Source organism: Globicephala melas, chromosome 20 (assembly GCF_963455315.2).
Source record: "Globicephala melas chromosome 20, mGloMel1.2, whole genome shotgun sequence".
Lineage (NCBI taxonomy): Eukaryota > Metazoa > Chordata > Mammalia > Artiodactyla > Delphinidae > Globicephala > Globicephala melas.
The window spans coordinates 54,265,791-54,286,097 of record NC_083333.1 but is presented as its reverse complement, the minus strand read 5'-3'; the positions used below and the strand labels follow the sequence as shown (position 1 = coordinate 54,286,097).

Below are 20,307 nucleotides of genomic sequence, written 5' to 3'. Positions count from 1 at the left end.
TAAGCTAAGTGAAAGGAGCTAGGCACAAAAAGTTACATGATTCTATTTATATGAAATGCCCAGAATAGTCAAATCCATATAGACAGAAAATAGATTAGTGGTTGACTGGGGCTGGTGGGATAGGGAAAAATAGCAAGTGACTGCTAATGGGTATGGGGTTTCTTTTAGAGGTGATGAAAATTTTCTAGAATTAGGTGATTGATGTACAACTATGTGAATGTACTAAAAGCCACTTAACTGTACACTAAAACAGTGAACTTTTTGTGAATTATATCTCAGTATATCTGTTATTAATAAAAAGTCACATTGGGGCTTCCCTGGTAGTGCAGTGGTTGAGAGTCTGCCTGCCAATGCAGGGGACACAGGTTCGAGCCCTGGTCTGGGAAGATCCCACATGCCGCAGAGCAACTAGGCCCGTGAGCCACAACTACTGAGCCTGTGCGTCTGGAGCTTGTGCTGCGCAACAAGAGAGGCCGCGACAGTGAGAGGCCCGCGCACCACGATGAAGAGTGGCCCCCACTTGCCGCAACTAGAGAAAGCCCTCGCACAGAAACGAAGACCCAACACAGTCAAAAATAAATAAATACATTAATTAATTATTTTTTTAAAAAAGTCACATTGAGATATAGAGTATGGTACCATCTATATAAAAATTAAAACTTAAAAATATTTTTTAAAACTATTCATCACATATATTTATAAAAATATGAAGTAATGGTGTAAAGGCATACTTGGGAACTATCCATGAGAAACTGCATAAAGAGAGATTGTAAGAAAGTGAAGTTATGCCAAAAAGTGGGAGAAAATATTCGTAATGCACATAACATATACAATTTTGATATCCAGAATATATGAAGAACTCCTAGAAATAAATCAGAAAAAGACGTGTCAATACTATTCCTAGGGTAGGAAGAAATTCCTAGAATTTCTTCCTACCCTAAAGAAATTTTTACCCATGTGCTGTAGTAGATGTGTACAAGAATGTTCATTGCTAGTAAGCAGAAAACCCCAATGTTCATCTAGAGGAGGATGGATTAATAAATTGTGGCATATTCATCTAATCAAATATTAGTTCAGTCAAAGTGAATGTATTAATGTTACAATACCATATAACCACGTGGATGAATGATAAAACAATCCTGTAGGGTAAAAAGACCAAGTTTTAGAAGACTATCAGTCGCATTTTAATGAAGCTAAAAAACAGCAAAACAAAAAAACATGTTAAGTATACATAGTATGTGACAAACCATTTTAAAGTAAATAGTATGGGAATGATAATGACATAGTTCCTTAGTAGTGGTTACCTCTAGTATAGTAGGAGAGGAGTATGTTACATGAATCAATAGTATTAGCAATTTTGTAATTCTTAAATGGATTCATGGATGTTTTAAAACATATATTTGTTACATGTATGTTTTTAGTATATTTCAAATATATAATAAAATACTTGGGGAGAAGTACAGAAGGGGCTTTTGCAATGTTTTGTTACATTCAAAATCTGAAGTAAATATACTTAAATACTAAGGTTTAATGTACTATTATAACAAGTTTTAAAAGCATGCAAAATATCTAAAATATACAGAATAGAAGGCTGTTATATACTGATAATTCTTTTAAAAACATAGAACACTGTATATAGTATAATTTAATTCTTGCAAAAGATATATAATTTATTTTTTTACATATACAGGTGTTATATACATAGAAGAAATCAGGAAAATTATACACCAGTCGATTAATAGTGTTTGTCTCTGGAGGAGTGTTTCTCAAAAGCAGGGATGTGGGGACATCCTCAGGGGACATTTTTTGCCTCAGGGGACATTTGGCAATGTCTGGGGACATTTTGGGTTTTTACAATTGGGAGAATGCCACCAAATTAGGAATCACTAACAAAAAATACTTCCTCAAGCTTTACATATGAAAATTTAAAACATATTGCTAAATAATTTATGTCAAAAACATTGCTAATAAACATATAAAAGAAGCTAAATCTCACTTGTAGTTAGGAGAATTCAAATTAACAAACAACATACTATTTCATATTCAACGTATTGACAAAAATTAAAGTGTGAAAACAGCAAATGCTGTTAAGAATGTAGAAAAATAGAGCTGCTTATATACTAGTGTTGCGCATAAATTGATACAACCAGTTTGGCGAGCAATTTTATAATATGTAAGAAATTTGACAGTATATATACCCTATGACTCAGCATTTCCTCTTGTAGGGGTGTACTGTAGAGAAATTTTTACACATCTATATGAGGAGATGTGTAAAATGTCTTATTATTAAAAAACAGTGTGGAGTAATTATAAAAAGCCCATCAATGAGAGAATGGATAATAAATTATAATATATTCATCCAGTTAGATACCATTTAAATTTAAAATAAGTGAAGTAGTTTTGCAGTTAACAATATTGAGCAATTGTGAAATTGTAGCATTGAGGTAAAAAATAAAATTAATTTGTAAGGTTATCCTTTTGTATTATACTATGCAGGTAAAATCATAAATGCACAAAATACTCTTTTATGTACTGATAAAAGAGTACATGTTATTAGGGGACAAATGTAGTAGTGGCATCAAATCATGGACAGGAAGGATATGCCAACCTTAGGATAGTGGTTCCTGCTGAGAAACAATGGAGAAAGCTTTCAACCAAGTCTATAATGTTTATTTCTTAAATATATATATATATAAATTTCAAACAAATACTAATATATACTTGATGATACTTGATGATAAGAAGTAAATGGGTGCTCTTTGTATTATTCTCTTTCCTTTTATTTATTTATTTTTTGGTGTATTTGGAACATTTTCTATGACTGAAGGAAAAGAATATCAAAAGTTGGGCTTCCCTGGTGGCACAGTGGTTGAGAGTCTGCCTGCCGATGCAGGGGACACGGGTTTGTGCCCCGATCTGGGAAGATCCCACGTGCCACAGAGCGGCTGGGCCTGTGAGCCATGGCCACTGAGGCTGCACATCCGGAGCCTGTGCTCCGCAATGGGAGAGGCCACAACAGTGAGAGGCCCACATACCACAAAAAAAAAAAAAAAAAAAAGAATATCAAAAGTTAAGAATCATTATTCCATGTTATGCAAGGCAATGACTGTGTAGATAGGGCAGGCAGATGACGCTTGGTTAAAATGCTCTAGAATCACTTTTGAAGGAATCTTTCCTGATGTTTTCCCTTCCTTCTGACTCCTTTTCTCACTGTGCCCAGCCACCTATACATTGACCAGTTTGGTTTTGCCACAGTACATCCTGTACACACTTCTATTAAATTACATATTGCACTAATTACATTTATTTACATGTTATCCTCTCCCTAGAGACCATAGCTCTTTGAGGGTAGTGGCTATATCTTGTTTGTGTCCCTTTGTATAGTTTAGTGCCTAACAAATAGTAAGCACTAAATAAATACTTGGTAAGTGAAGTGATGGATGACTGAACAGATTTCAAAGGAGGAAGGAATATATAAGGACAATTACTAGTATTAACCTTTACCTACATTTTAGTTTTGATGTTCTTGCCAGAATCCGATAATAGGGCATCTAGTCAGTCCTTATTCATTAGTTAAGATTAGATTTTGCTATATATAACCTGAGAACCTAAAATAATAGTGGTTTCCATTAGAAATTTATTTTTCTTACACCAAAAGGAAACCTGAAAGAAAGTAATCCAGAGCTGGCATGGAGGTTATACATGCTTTTAAGTATCTTTCTGCTCCACCGTCTTTGTTGAGGTGGCTCATGAACCAAGATGACTACTTAAATTCCAGCCATCTTTTCTTTCTTCCCTCCTTTCTTTTCCTTCCTTCTTTCATCTTTTTTTTTTTCTTTTAATTAAGACCAAAGAGAGAAGGAAAAAAGGGACAAGAAGTACCTACTCCACTTTTGAAAGACTTACCAGAAGTTCCCTGCAAGTTTGCTTTATGTCTCCTTGGGTAGTACATGGTCATATGGCCTTATCAAGCTGCAGAACGGGCTGGGAAATATCTTTTAGCTGAATGACAGTGTTTCTAGCTAAAGATTTTGGTTCTGTTACTAAAGAACAAGGAGAGAATGGACACTGAAATACAACTAGCAGGCTCTGAAATTTTAATTAGCTATGGGTACTAAAAAGAGAAGGTAGAGAGAAGAGGGTTCCAGAGAAAGCTTTTTAGTTTATTATTTATGTAAGCCTGCCCATAAACAAGCCAAAAATTAGAATTTTTTGTATTCCAACCAATTCCTGTCATCCTTAGTTTTGGTCTCAAATACAAGAAGATATCAACAAAATATCAGTGTTTTAGAGTGCTACTTAGAAAAATTAATGTTAAATCGGATTTATTAGGATTTCCTTGCTGTTTTTCTTCTGCCATGTCACATATTTTAAACTAAGAAATGGTTTGAATTTTGGTTCTAGGGATATGCTATTTGGCATTGGCCAAAGTGCTAGCCTTGGGGGAAAAAATGAGGTGGTGGTAGATCAAGAAGCTAATATTTAATGGAAAATTAATCCATAAATAGTCATCAGACTTTCTTTGATCATGATCACTGTTCTTGATATTGATTCTTTTCACTGGATTGTAAAATAAAGTTGTAATGAAAAGTTTTATTCTTTGGAGATTTGAAAAATTGCTTCACATGAATCCTTTTCCTTCCAGGCTCTAAATTATCTTGGTATTCAGCCCACAAAAGAACAACACCAAGCCCTGAGACAGCAAGTGCAAGTAGACCCAAAGGGGACAGTGTCTTTTGGAGGTAATATTTAGGTTCATCATGTGTGTCATCACAGAAACTTATTGTGGCCCATATTCACTGAGTGCCTCTTCTTTCTAAGGAGAGAAAGAAAAATAAAACCACATCTATTTTAAGTTCCTTAATCAGTATTCTAAAGACTCAGATAGAATTATTGGTCTTACTGGGTCAGCAGAAAGGAGAACTTTCTTAGAATCTTTCAGCTTTAAAATATTCCATCATATTCTTTTTTTATTTTTAATTTATTCCACAAACATTGCTTTAGTAATAACAAAAGAAACAGTATAATATATAGAAGCCCTAGTTCTGCTACTGTGAAATTCTAATTTTTTTTCAGCCAGTATGATATAATAAATATTTCATTATGCTGTATAATTATTCTTATTTTTATTTTATAATTATTATTAAAGATAGCAAATTGTGAACATACTCCATTGATATACTATAATATTAAGCTTTTCCACTATTGGGAATTTTGATGGTTTTTCATTAACTGACAATATAAATAATTCTATATTTAATATAGTTTTTTTTTCTTCTTTCTCTTAGGATAAATCCCCATAAGTGGCTTAGACTTTTGATATGTATTGATAAATTGTTTTCCAGAGACATTTTACACACATATTTGTTCTGCCACTAGTAATGTTTGAATGTAACAGTTTTTTGTATCCTTTACAGCATTAAGTATTTAATTTTTTTCTTATAGAGTAGATGCAACATTGTATCATTTCAAAAGCATCTGCATTGCTAAAAGAAATTTGGGGGTTTGAAGTGATGAAAAAAGATGTATTTGTTCCCCTCTGCTCTTGAAATCATACAGTGTAATGAGAACAAGAAACAAAAATACATGTAAAACCACAATGTATAAGGACAAAGTAGATGAGGAAAATAAATGAATTAGTGAGCAGAGGCATGTAAAGTCCAAGTGTCTGAAGAGATAGGAGAATCACAACGGGAAACAAGCTGATTCCTGGAAAGGCTTAGGAATTGAAAACATTGAGTACTTAAGGCTGTGTTAAGCAGCAATTATAAATGCTGTTCCCTGCCCCCTCTCAAGTAATCCACAACTACCATCCCTTACCCTTGCAGAGGAAAAAAAGTATATTCCCTTGAGAAATTAAACCAGATTGATTCTGGACCTATAGTTGCCAGCAGCTAAGGAATTTGGGGGTGTGTATGGTGAATTATCACTTACAAAACACACACAGATTGCTCAGTGATATTTGCAACCATGTGTATGCTCTGTAGGCAAGAGGTTGTAAGATTCTCTCTGAAGAACCTGAACAAAGTATCATAATAGCTGACCACGTTATTGCTCTGTAGTAAAACCTACTAATTGACAAAGCGAGTTATGCACACAAAATTTCCAATCAACGATTTAGTGCCTGATTCGTCTTAAATATGAACACCAGACATTTGGAGAAATCCTCCAACATAAAATATAAAGCCCCAAAGTATCAGACAAATAGAAAAAGAGGAACTCAGAAAAAGGGAAATATTACAAGAGCAAAAAAGAACTTCACGTAAACCATAATTAGCATCTTTTAAAAAGATAAGCGAAACTAAGGCATCCGCAATAAGAGTAGGGTACTGTAAAATAGGAACAATTAAAAGGATTACTGGAAACTAAAAATATAAGAATCAAATTTAAAAAAAACCTGAAGTTAGATGGATGAACAGGTCACACTCCATGTCTGAAGAAGCATATAGTTTGCTAGGTTGGCATCAGGCAGTGTTATATAACAAACAAGAGAATATGCCTTCGAGTCACACTTCAATGGAATCTTGCTCTGCTACTTATTTGCCAAGTAGCCTTGGAAGATTTAAGACCGTTAACTTATCTTAGCCCAAACTGTAAAATGGAGAGGATGAGAAGAACTACCGCAGAAAATTCTCAAGATGAAATCGCAAAGGGCCATGCGTAGCATATAGAGGCTGTTACAGAAACATTTCCTGCTATTATTATTATCATTATTAAACCACAGGTTCTTTTGGCTAGAAAAGCTGTAAATCATAATACTATCATATGTTTTAGAAAAAGTACTATTCATAATAAAAGAGTTGGAGAGATAGTTATGCCTGTGACATTTATTTGCTTCATTATCGTATCTGATTTATTAACTTCAGCAAAGTTAAATGAAATGAGTGAAAACCAGTTTATCTCTTACTTCTTATGTGAACTTAAATTTATCTGTCACTTCAGTTAACACTATTTTAAGGTAATTTAAGTAAGTTAAATTTTAAGCATTAGTTATAACACATAGCTTCAGCTTCATGTAGAAAAAGGTAAGGTTTGCTTAGATGCGGTTAAATGCTGTATTCTTACTGAAATGTGCTCTATTTTAGATTTTGTCCAGGTTGCCAGAAACTTGTTTTCCTTGCATTTGGGTGAAGCAAATGTTGGTGCACATGAAATTTCCAACATATTAGACTCACAGGTAGAGTATGCCCTATAGAATTGTCTTGATTGCACTTAAATCATAAGTCTTAAATGTTATCTGTCATATATATAGGCTTTTTTTATTTTTAAAAAAATGAATTATGCAGATGATACATGCTTTTTGGATAAATATATAAAATACAGATAATCAAAAGTAAAAATTTACCTTGATCTCCTCTATCCTCCTCTCTCACTATTCCCTCATGCTATTCCCATCTTTAAATTTACCACAGAAAAGTACTCATATCGTAAGTGTAAACCCTCTGAAATTTTACAATCTGAACCATTCTTGTGTAATCAGCATCCACATCAAGAAACATAACGTTAAAGAAACTACCAGGACCCTGAAGTCTGTCTCCTACTCGCCGAGTTCCTTTCTAATTACTAGCGCTTGCCCTCCCCACCCCCAGTCAAGGTAACAGCTACTCTTTTGCTTCCAGCAACATAGATTGGTTTTGCTCTTTTTGTGCTTTACATAAAATGGAATTGTGAAGTCAGTTAACTTTGTAACTCGTTTGTTCTACAAACCTTTGACACTTATATTGCCAAATCTTTCAGTCCTTTCTGTTATGAATTTTTGATACTGTTACATTATTAAAGAAGGTCTTCCCAATTTATATTATGTGTTAACATATCATATATAGATAACTTATTTTTGTTTATTCATGAGGTTGGGCCCCAAATGGATAACCATGTGTGCTTATTCCACGTCATTTATTCAATAACCATCCTTTTCCACTTTTACCACTAATTTGAAATACAACTTTAATACATACTAAATTGCATCTGGATACACAGCTCTGTTTCTTTCTTTTTTTTTTTTTCTTAAGCATCTTTATTGGAGTATAATTGCTTTACATTGTTGTATTCGTTGCTGCTGTATAACAGTGAATCAGCTATACGTATACATATATCCCCATATCCCCTCCCTCTTGCGTCTCCTTCCCTCCCTCCCTATCCCACCCCTCTAGGTGGTCACAAAGCACTGAGCTGATCTCCCTGTGCTATGCAGCTGCTTCCCACTAACTATCTATTTTATGTTTGGTAATGTATATATGTCCATGCCACTCTCTCACTTCATCCCAGCTTACCCTTCCCCCTCCCCATATCCTCAAGTCCATTCTCTACATCTACATCTTTATTCCTGTCCTGCCCCTAGGTTCTTCAGAAACATTTTTTTTTTTTTTTAGATTCCATATATATGTGTTAGCATACGGTATTTGTTTTTCTCTTTCTGAATTACTTCACTCTGTATGACACACTCTAGGTCCATCCACCTCACTACAAATAACTCAGTTTTTGTTTCTATTTATGGCGGAGGAATATTCCATTGTATATATGTGCCACATCTTCTTTATCCATTTATCTGTCACTGGACACTTAAGTTGCTTCCATGTCCTGGCTATTGTAAACAGTGCTGCAATGAACATTGTGGTACATGACTCTTTCAGAATTATGGTTTTTTCAGGGTATATGCCCAGTAGTGGGATTGCTGGGTCATATGGTAGTTCTATTTTTAGTTTTTTAAGGAACCTCCATACTGTTCTCCATAGTGGCTGTATCAATTTTCATTCCCACCAACAGTGCAAGAGGGTTCCCTTTTCTCCACACCTTCTCCAGCATTTATTGTTTGTAGATTTTTTGATGATGCCCATTCTGACCGGTGTGAGGTGATAGCTCATTGTAGTGTTGATTTGTATTTCTCTAATAATTAGTGATGTTGAGCATCCTTTCATGTGTTTGTTGGCAATCTGTATGTCTTCTTTGGAGAAATGTCTGTTTAGGTCTTCTGCCCATCTTTGGATTGGGTTGTTTGGTTTTTTGATATTGAGCTGCATGGGCTGCTTGTATATTTCGGAGATTAATCCTCTGTCAGTTGCTTCGTTTGCAAATATGTTCTCCCATTCTGAGGGTTGTCTTTTCATCTTGTTTATGGTTTGCTTTGCTGTGCAAAAGCTTTTAAGTTTCATTAGGTCCCATTTGTTTATTTTTGTTTTTATTTCCGTTTCTCTAGGAGGTGGGTCAAAAAGGATCTTGCTGTGATTTACGTCATAGAGTGTTCTGCCTGTGTTTCCCTCTAAGAGTTTTATTGTGTCTGGCCTTACATGTAGGTCTTTAATCCATTTTGAGTTTATTTTTGTGTATGGTGTTAGGGAGTGTTCTAATTTCATTCCTTTACATGTACATAGCTCTCTTTCTAAACAAACCACTCTGTTCTGTTGATCCATTTCTCTCTGCCACTACATTATTATTTTAATTACTCTAGCTTTTTAGTTCTAGGTTCATTGTTTAGTTCTAGGTTCATTGTTATTGTTAGGTTAAGTCTAATTTTTTTTAACTTCTTGATTTTGATCATCTGCATGATCTTTAGAATCATTTTGCCATGGTAATAAAATTTCAATTGGGACTTTCTTTTTTTAATTGGAATTGCATTGAATATAGAGGGTGGTTTGGGAGAAGTGAACGTGATTTTTTTCTCCATTCATTTAGATCTTTGTTGATGTTTTGGAAAGAAAAAATATATCTTGCTTCATGTAGGTCTTAAGTATTTCTTGTTAGATCTGAATAAGTATGCTATAGTTTGATGCTATTGGAAATGGGAATTTTTTTACCATTATATTTTCTAATTGATGATTAATAAAGATTAATTTTTGAATGGTTATTCTCTGTGATGCCACTTTATTGAACTCCCTTATTCCAGTTATTTTTCAGTTATTTATCTTAGGTTTTCTAGGTAGACATTTGAAATTAATTACTTTGTCTCCTTCACAAATTTTTACTTTTTCTAGATACTGTTGAATAGGAGCTACAAAAGTGAACAAGAAATTAATTTCCATGATATTTGAGTCATTTTACATTTTTAATTTTTTAAAAGAAACTAGCATTATCTTACTTAATTAATAAGTTTTACAGTTCACCATTGAACTGCTCAGGTTTGAACTGCATGTGTACACTTACACACGGATTTTTTTTTTTTTCCAGTGGTATATACTGCAATACTATACAATCTGAGGTTGCTTAAATCCTTAAGTGCAAAACCACAGATGTGGAGGGCCTACTGTAAAGTCATACTTGGATTTTCCACCCTGTGGAGGATCAGTGTCCCTAACCCCCCACATTGTTCAAGGGTCAGCTGTATACCATTCCAATTCTTTTTGTTTGTTTGTTTGTTTTTGTTTTGTTTTGTTTTGTTTTGTGGTACGTGGGTCTCTCACTGTTGTGGCCTCTCCTGTTGCGGAGCACAGGCTCTGGACGCGCAGGCTCAGCGGCCATGGCTCACGGGCCTAGCCACTCCGCGGCATGTGGGATCCTCCTGGACTGGGGCACGAACCCGTGTCCCCTGCATCAGCAGGTGGACTCTCAACAACTGCACCACCAGGGAAGCCCCCATTCCAATTCCTGTGAAACAGTTTAAGTAATAGAAATGTTTTCTGTTCCTTGAAGGTTTGAAAATGTTTCATATACCAAGTGATTTGGGCCTAGATCTTTCAGGAGAAGAGATATTTCCTACTTATTTTAATGTCTTCTAAGGTTGTTCTATTCAGGGTTTTGTTCTCTTCTTGAATAATTTTGTTAATGTACATCTTCCTAGAAAATTTTTCCTTTCATCAAGATATTAAAATTTATCAAACATTAACATGGAATTTTTTTAGATTTTTAATTCTTATTTTTGATGATATTGCTTTTTATTTCATAGATGTACTGCACTTTTTTTTTTTCTTTTTTTTTTGCCACACCACATGGCTTCTGGGATCTCAGTTCCCCAACCAGGGATTGAACCCAGACCTCCACAGTGAAAGCACTGAATCCTAACCACTAGACCACCAGGGAACTCACAACACAATTTTTACAAGTAATCACACCCATAAGTTTCTATAGGTCATATTTTAATAATGACTCAACAGCATATAATGTTTCCTTATTTTAAAGTGTTTTAAATATTTTCTAGTTATATAGTTCCCTTTTGATTACTGATTTCCAGCTTAATTCCAGAGGTTAGAGAGCATATTCTATGTGATATTGATCCTTTGACCATATACCCAGCATATAGTCAATTTTATGGAATGTTTCCCATCTTGTGGAAAGCATGTATATTCTACAGTTGTTGAGTGCAGTGCTTCCTATATGTCAGTTAGGTCACAGTTGTTAATCATGTGGTTCACATTTTCCATTTACTTTTAGAATTTTCTATTTCATTAATCTTTCTTTGGTCACCTTTTATTGTATTGTCTGTTACTGAGAGAGAGGTGTTTTATAATCTCTATTTAGTTCGGCTAATTTTTGCCTTACATATCCTAAGCCTGTATTATTAGGTGTATACTATTTAGTATTGTTGTATTCTGACAAGATATTGAATCTCTTCATTTCTAGAATGTTTCTTGCCTTAAAATCAACTTAGTCTAATTGTGTAATGGTTGGTGGTTTGGTTTGGTTTGGTTTCCAATTACTATAAATATAGTTTTGTTGTTGTTGTTGTTTTTTAGCTGCGTTGAGTCTTTGTTGCTGTACGTGGGCTTTCTCTAGTTGCGGGGAGTGGGGGCTACTCTTCTTTGTGGTGCGCGGGCTTCTCATTGCGGTGGCTTCTCTTGCTGTGGAGCACGGGCTCTAGGTGCACGGGCTTCAGTAGTTGCAGGGCACGGGCTCAGTAGTTGTGGCACGTGGACTCAGTAGTTGCTGTGTGGAGGCTCTAGGGTGCACGGGCTTCAGTAATTGTGGTGTGTGGGCTCAGTAGTTGTGGCACACGGGCTTAGTTGTTCTGTGGCATGTGGGATCTTCCCAGACCAGGGATCAAATCCATGTCCCCTGCATTGGCAGGTAGATTCTTTCTTTTTTTTTACATTTTTCTAAATTTATTTATTTATCTATTTATGGCTGTGTTGGGTGTTTGTTGCTGTGTGAGGGCTTTCTCCAGCTGTGGTAAGTGGGGTCCACTCTTCATCACGGTGCGCGGGCCTCTTACAGTCGCGGCCTCTCTTGTTGCGGAGCACAGGCTCCAGACGCGCAGGCTCAGTAATTGTGGCTCACGGGCCTAGTTGCTCCGCAGCATGTGGGATCTTCCCAGACCAGGGCTTGAACCCGTGTCTCCTGCATTGGCAGGTAGACTCTCAACCACTGCGCCACCAGGGAAGCCTGGCAGGTGGATTCTTAACCACTGCACTAGCAGGGAAGTCCCATAAATATAGTTTTTAAAGTTATAATTAAGATGCAATATTAGTTTCAGGTGTACAACATTGAGAATGATATTTTTATACATTATGCCGTGATTACGACAATAAAACCAGTTATACCCATCACCATACAAAGTTGTTACAATATTTTTGACTGTATTCCCTATGTATAAATTACAGCCCTGTGACTTATTTATTTTATATCTGGAAGTGTGTACCTCTCAATCCCCTTCACCTATTCTGCATCCACCCTGCTCTGTCTCCCCTCTAGCAACCACCTGTTCTCTATTTATGAGTCTGTTTCTGTTATATTTTGTTCATTTTATTTGTTTGTTTGTTTTGTTTTTTAGGTTCCACATGTAAATGAGATCATACAGTATTTGTTTTTTTCTGTCTGAGTTATTTTACTTACCATGATATCCTTCAAGTCCATCCATGTTGCCACAGATGGCGAGATTCTTTTTTATGTCTGAGTAATAGTATGTATATATTATGTATAATATATATAACATTATATCATTATATATATATATATATGTTTATATATACATACCACATCTTTATTTATTCATCCATCTCTGGACACTTAGGTTGCTTCCATATCTCGGCTTTTGTAAAGAGTGCTGCAACAAAATACATATACCTTTTTGAATTAGTGTTTTATTTTTCTTCAGATAAATACCCAGAAGTGGAATTGCTGGATCATATGGTAGTTCTCTTTTTAGTTTTTTGAGAAACCTCCATACCATACTGTTTTCCAAAGTGGCTGCAACAATTTACAATCCCACCAACAGTGCATGAGGGTTCCTTTTCTCCACATCCTCACCAACACTTGTTGTTTGCTGTCTTTTTGATAATAACCATTGTTGACAGGTGTGAGGTGATATCTCACTGTGGTTTTGATTTACATTTCCCTGATGATTAGTGATGTTGAGCACCTTTTCATGTTCCTGTTGGACATCTGTATATCTTCTTTGGAAAATGTCTCTTCAGATCCTCTGCCCACCTTTTTTTTTTCTTTTTTTGATAAATTTACTTTATTTTATTTAATTATTTTTGGCTGTGTTGGGTCTTCGTTGTTGCGTGCAGGCTTTCTCTACTTGCAGCGAGTAGGGGCTACTCTTCGTTGTGGTGCACGGGCTTCTCATTGTGGTAGATTCTCTTGTTGCGAATCACTGGCTCTAGGCATATGGGCTTCGGTAGTTGTGGTGCACGGGCTCAGTAGTTGTGGCTCATGGACTCAGTAGCTGTGGCTCATGGGCTCTAGAGTGCAGGCTCAGTAGTTGTGGTGCATGGGCTTAGTTGCTCCGTGGCATGTGGGATCTTCCCAGACCAGAGCTTGGATGCATGTCCCCTGCATGAGCAGGCGGATTTTTAACCACTGTGCCACCAGGGAAGCCCCCTCTGCCCATTTTTAATTGGGGTGTCTGTTCTTTGATAATGAGTTGTATGAGTTCTTTTTATATTTTGGATATAAACACCTTATTGGATATATCATTTCCAAATAATGTCTCTCATTCAGTAGGTTGCCTTTTTGTTTTGTTGGTGGTTTCATTCTCTGTGCAAAAGCTTTTTAGTTCGGTGTAGTCCCATTTGTTTATTTTTGCTTTTGTTACCCTTGCTTGAGGAGACATATCCAAAAAAATATTGTTAAGACTGATGTCAGGGTGTGTGCTGCCTATGATTTCTTCTAGGAGATTTATAGTTTCAGGCCTTACACTTAAGTCTTAAATTCACTCTGTGTTTTTTGTGTGTGTGTGTATGGTGTAAGAAAGTAGTCCAGTTCATTCTTTTGCATGTAGCTGTCTAATTTTCTCAGCACCATTTATTGAAGGGATGTCTCTTCCCCATTGTATATTCTTGCCTCTTATGTCATAGATTAATTGACTATGTAAGTGTGGGTTTATTTCAGGGCTCTTGATTCTGTTCCATTGATCTATGTGTCTGTTTTGGGCCAGTACCATACTGTTTTGATTACTGTAGCTTTGAAGTGTAGGTTCATGTCTGGGAGCATGATAATTCCAGCTTTGCTCTTCTTTTTCTCAAGATAGCTTTGAACAAACTGATCACTAGAAATGAAAACAAACTGATCACTAGAAATGAAATAGAATATGTAATTTAAAAAGACTCCCTATAAAGAAAAGTCCAGGACCAGATGGCTTGTTTGAATTCTACCAAACATAAAAGAAGACCTTTTACTGATCCTTCTCAAAACTCTTCCAAAATACTGGAGAGGAGGGAACACTCCCAAAGACATTCTGTGAAGCCACCATACCATCACCCTGGTAACAAAACCAAAGATACCACGAAAAAAGAAAATTACAGGCCAATTTCTCTGATGAATATAGATGCAGAAATTCTCAACAAAATATTAGCAAACTGAATCCAACAATACATAAAAAAGATCATACACTGTGACCAAATGGGATTCATCCCCAGTTCACAAGGATGGTTCAACATATGCAAATCAATCAATGTGATACACCACACCAACAAAAGAAAAGACAAAAACTACATGATTATCTCAATAGATGCAGAAAAAGCATTTGACAAAATTCAACGTCCATTTGTGATAAAAATTCTTACCAAAGTGTTATAGAAGGAACATACCTCAACATAATAAAAGCTATTTATGACAAACCCACAACCAATATAATACTCAATGGTAACAAGCTGAAAGCCTTCCCACTAAAATCTGGAACAAGACAAGGATGCCCACTCTCATCACTTCTCTTCAACGTAGTATTGGAATTCCTAGCCACAGCAATCAGACAAGAAAAAGAAATAAAAGTTATCCAAGTTGGAAAAGAAGAGGTAAAATTGTCATTATATGCAGATGACATGATACTCTCTATAAAAAACCCTAAAGACTCCACACAAAAACTGCTAGAACTGATAAATGAATTCAGCAAGGTAGCAGGGTACAAGATTAACATACAGAAATCGGTTGCATTTCTTTACACTAACAATGAAATATCAGAAAGGGAATATAAAAATACAATACCTTTTGAAATCACACCAGAAGAAATAAAATGGGAATAAACCTAACCAATGAGGTGAAAATCTTATATGTTGAGAACTATAAAACATTAGTAAAGGTAATTGAAGATGGTTCAAAGAAATCCAAAGATATCCCATGCTCTTGGATTGGAAGAATTAATATTGTTAAAATGGCCATACTACCCAAAGCAATAAACAGATTTAACCCAATTCCCATCAAATTACCCATGACATTTTTCACAGAACTAGAACAAATAATCCTAAAATTTATATGGAACCATAAAAGACTCAGAATTCCCAAAGCAATTCTGAAGAAAAAGAAGGAAGCCAAAGCAGTTCTGAGGAAAAAGAAGAAAGCAGGAGGCATAATCCTCCCAGACTTCATACAATACTAAAAAACTACAGTAATACAAGCAGCATGGTATTGGCACAAAAACAAATACTTACATCAATGGAACCTAATAGAGAGCCCAGAAATAAACCCACATACCTACGGTCAATTAATCTTCGACAAAGGAGGCAAGAATATAAAATGGGTAAAAGGCAGTCTCTTCAGCAAGTGGGAAAGTTGTACAGCTGCATGAAATGAATGAAGTTAGGACACACCCTCACACCATACAGAAAAATAAACTCAAAATGGCTTAAAGACTTAAATATAAGACAAGACACTAAAACTCCTAGAAGAGAACATAGGCAAAACATTCTCTGAGGTAAATTGTACTAGTATTTTCTTAGATCAGTCTCCCAAGGCAATAGAAATAAAAACAAAAATAAACAAATGGGATCTAATCACACTTACAAGCTTTTGCACAGCAAAGGCAACCAAAAACAAAACAAAAAGACAATCTATGGGATGGGAGAAAATATTTGCAAATGATGCAACCGACAAAGGCTTAATTTCCAAAATATACAGACAGTTCATATAACTCAACTCAACAACAAAAACAAACAACCCAATCAAAAAATGGGCAGAAGACCTAAATAGACATTTCTCAAAAGAAGACATACAGTTGGCCAATAAGCACATGAAAAGATACTCAACATCATTAATTATTAGAAAAATGCAAATCAAAATTACGATGAGGTACCACCTCACACCAGTCAGAATGGCCATCATTAAAAAGCCTACAAATAACAAATTCTGGAGAGGGTATGGAGAAAAGAGAACCCTCCTACACTGTTGATGGGAATGTAAGTTGGTGCAACCACTATGGAAAACATTATGGAGGTCAAACATATGTCCGGACAAAACTCTAATTCCAAAGGATACATGCACTCCTATGTTCATAGCAGCACTAGTCACAATAGCCAAGACACGGAAACAACCTAAGTGTCCATCAAAAGATTAATGGATAAAGATGCGGTACATATATACTATGGAATACTACTCAGCCATAAAAAAAGAACAAAATAATGCCATTTGCAGCAACATGGATGCAACTAGAGATGGTCATACTAAGTGAAGTAAGTCAGAAAGGGAAAGACAAATACAATATGATATCACTTATATGTAGAATCTAAAATATGACACAAATGAACCTATCTTCAAAGCAGAAAAAGACTCTCAGACATAGAGAACTGACTTGTGTTTGCCAAAGGGTGTGTGTGGGAGGGTTGGACTGGGAATTTGGGGTTAGTAGATGCAAACTATTATATATAGAATGGATGGACAACAAGGTCCTACCGTATAGCACAGGGAACTATATTCAATGTCCTGGGATAAACCACAATGTAAAAAGAATATAAGAAAGGATATATATATATCCTTTATATATATATCCTAAAAGATTGCTTTGGTTATTAGGGGTCTTTTGTGGTTCAATACTAATTTTAGGATTATTTGCTCTAGTTCTGTTGAAAATGCCATTGATATTTTGATAGGGATTGCACTGAATCTGTAGATTGCTTTGGGTAGTATGGACATTTTAAAAATATTAATGCTTCCAGTCCATGAGTACAGTATTTTTTTTTTTTCTGTTGTCTTCAACTTTTTCCTCTGTGTCTTATACTTATCAGAGTACAGGTCTTTCACCTCTCTGTTTAAATTTATTCCTAAATATTTTATTCTTTTTGATGCAGTTGTAAATGGAATTGTTTTCTTGATTTCTCTTTCTGATAGTTCATTATTAGTGTACAGAAATGCAACAGATTTCTGTATATTAGTTTTGTATCCTGCAACTTTACTGAATTCATTTATTAATCCTAGTAGTTTTTTGGTGGCATCTTTGGGTTTTTTTATATATAGTATCAATAGTGACAGTTTTACTTCTACCTTTCCAATTTAGATGCCTTTTATTTCTTTTTCTTATCTGATTGCTCTGGCTGGGACCTCCAATACTGTGTTGAATAAAAGTGGATGCAAGAATGAGCGTCCTTGTCTTGTTCCTGATGTTAGCAGAAATGCTTTCAGCTTTTCAATGTGGAATAGTATGTTGGCTGTGGTTTTCTCATGTATGGCTTTTATTATGTTAAGGTGTGTTCCCTCTATATTCACTTTGTGAGAGTTTTTATCTTAAATGGATGTTGAATTTTGTCAAATGCTTTTTCTGCATCTTTTTGGATGATCACATGGTTTTTATCCTCTGTTTTGTTCATGTGGTATATCACATTGTTTTATTTACAGATGTCAAACCATCCTTGAATCCCTGGAATGAATCCTAATTGATCATGGTGTATGATTCTTTTAATCTGTTGTTGAATTTGGTTTGCTAATATTTTATTAATTTTTACATCCGTGTTTATCAAGGACATTGTCCTTGATAAATTTTTTGTATGTGTGTTGTGTCTTTGTTTTTGGTCTCAGGGTAATGCTGGCCTTGTAAAATGAATTTGGAAGTGTGGCCTTCTCTTTAGTTTTTTGGAGTAATTTGAGAAGTATAGGGATTAACTCTTCTTTCAGTGTTTGGTAGAAGTTACCTATGAAGCCATCTGAATCTGGACTTTTGTTTTGGGGGAGTTTTTTGATTATGTATTAATTTCCTTACTAGTAATCAGTCTATTCATATTTTCTATTTCTTCATGACTCTTTCATGGAAGATTGTCTGTCTCTAGGAATTTATCCATTTCTTCTAGATTGTCTAGTTTGGCATATCATTTTTCATAGCATTTTCTTATGGTCCTTTGTATTTCTGTGGGTCCATTGTAATTTCTTTTTTATTTCTGATTTAATTTATTTGGAGTTTATTTTTTTCTTGATGGCTAAAGATTTGTCAATTTTATTTATCTTTTCAAAGAACCAACTCTTAGTTTCATTGATCCTTTCTATTGCTTTTTAAATCTCTATTTCATTTACTTTTGCTCTGATCTTTATTTCTTTCCTTCTACTAACTTGTTCCTCTTTTTCCACTTCCTTTAAATTTACACTTAGATTGTTTATTTGAGATTTTTTCTTGTTTCCTGAGGTAGGCCTTTATTGCTATAAACTTCCTTCTTAGAACTGCTTTTGCTGCATTGCATAGATTTTGGACAGTTGTGTTTCCATTTTCATTGTCTCAGGGTATTTTTTTAAATTTCCTCTTTGATTTCTTCATTGACTCATTGGTTGTTTAGTTGCCTGATGTTTAGTTTCCACCTGTTTTCTTTACAATTTTCTTCTTATAGTCTTTCTACTATGGTCAGAAAAGTTGCTTGGTATGATTTTAGTCTTCTTAAATTTACTGAGACTTGTTTTGTGGCCTAACATATGATCTGTCATGGAGAATGTTCCATGTGCACTTGAAAGAATGCATGTTCTGCTGTTTTTAATGGAATGTTCTGTATATATCTATTAGGTTCATGTGATCTAATGTTTTGTTTAAGGCCAGGGTTTCCTTATCGATTTTCTGTCTGGATGATCTGTCCATTGATGTAAGTGGGTTATTAAAGTCCCTTATTATTGTATTGCTGTCTACTTCTCCCTTTATGTCTGTTAACATTTGCTTTGTATATTTAGGTGATTCTGTGTTGGGTGCATAAATGTTTACAAGTGTTATATTCTCTTGTTGGATTGACCCCTTGTCTTTTGTTATAGTCTTTGTTTTAAAGTCTATTTAATCTGATATGAGTATTGCTACCCCAGCTTTCTTTCGTTTCCATTGTATGGAATCTCTTCCCATCCCTTCACTTTCAATCTATTTGAGGCTTTAGATCTGAGGTAAGCCTCTTGCAGGCAGCATATAGATGGGTCTTTTTTTTTTTTTCTTTAATCAGTGGCTTTTGATTGGAGCATTTAGTCCATTTACACTTAAAGTAATTATTGATATGTATGTATTTATTATCACTTTAGTTGTTTTCTGGTTGTTTTTGTAGTTCTTCTCTGTTCCTATTTTCTTCTCTTGGTTTGTTTCTTTGTGATTTGTTGGATTTCTTTAGTTTATATTTGGATTCCTTTCTTTTTATTTTTTGTGTATCTATTCAAGGTTTATGGTCTGTGGTTGCTGTGAGTGTCTTATATATTGACCTGTGTATAGCCATTTGTTTTAAGCTGATAGTCACTTAATTTTGAAGCCATTATAAAAACACTACGTTTTTATCTTCTCCACACATTTTATGTTTTTGATGTCATATTTTACATCTTTTTATTCTCTGAATCCCTTAACTACTTACTGTAGTTACAATTGATTGTATTATTTTTGTCTTTTAACCTTTGTACTGGCTTTTTAAATGGCTGATCCCTTGCCTTCACTATATATTTGCCTTTACCAGTGGGATTTTTTTCTTCCTTCCATATGTTGTCTTATTTCTAGTTACAGCCTTTTCTCTTCTGCTTAAAGAAGGCCTTTTAACATTTCTTGTCTGACTGGTTTAGTGGTGATGAACTCCTTTAAGTTTTTGTTTATCTGGGAAACTCTTTATCTCTCCTTCAATTTTAAATGATAACTTTGCCAGATATTATATTTTATTTTATTTTTTTCTTTCAGCACTTTAAATATATTATGCCACTCCCTTCTGGCCTGTAAATTTTCTGCTGAAAAATCAGCTG

The 20,307-nt window shown here is 35.0% G+C and overlaps 1 protein-coding gene across 5 annotated transcripts in view; it reads left to right on the top strand.

The window, feature by feature from the left end:
• Positions 1-20,307, top strand: part of STXBP4 (syntaxin binding protein 4) — a 182,774-nt gene that overhangs the window by 53,284 nt on the left and 109,183 nt on the right. For all 5 annotated transcript variants that reach the window (XM_030881608.2, XM_030881607.2, XM_060291045.1 and 2 more), the window contains 2 exons: positions 4,646-4,742; positions 7,086-7,177. In XM_030881608.2, the coding sequence (XP_030737468.1) occupies positions 4,646-4,742; positions 7,086-7,177 (189 nt within the window). The remainder of the gene's footprint in view (positions 1-4,645; positions 4,743-7,085; positions 7,178-20,307) is intronic.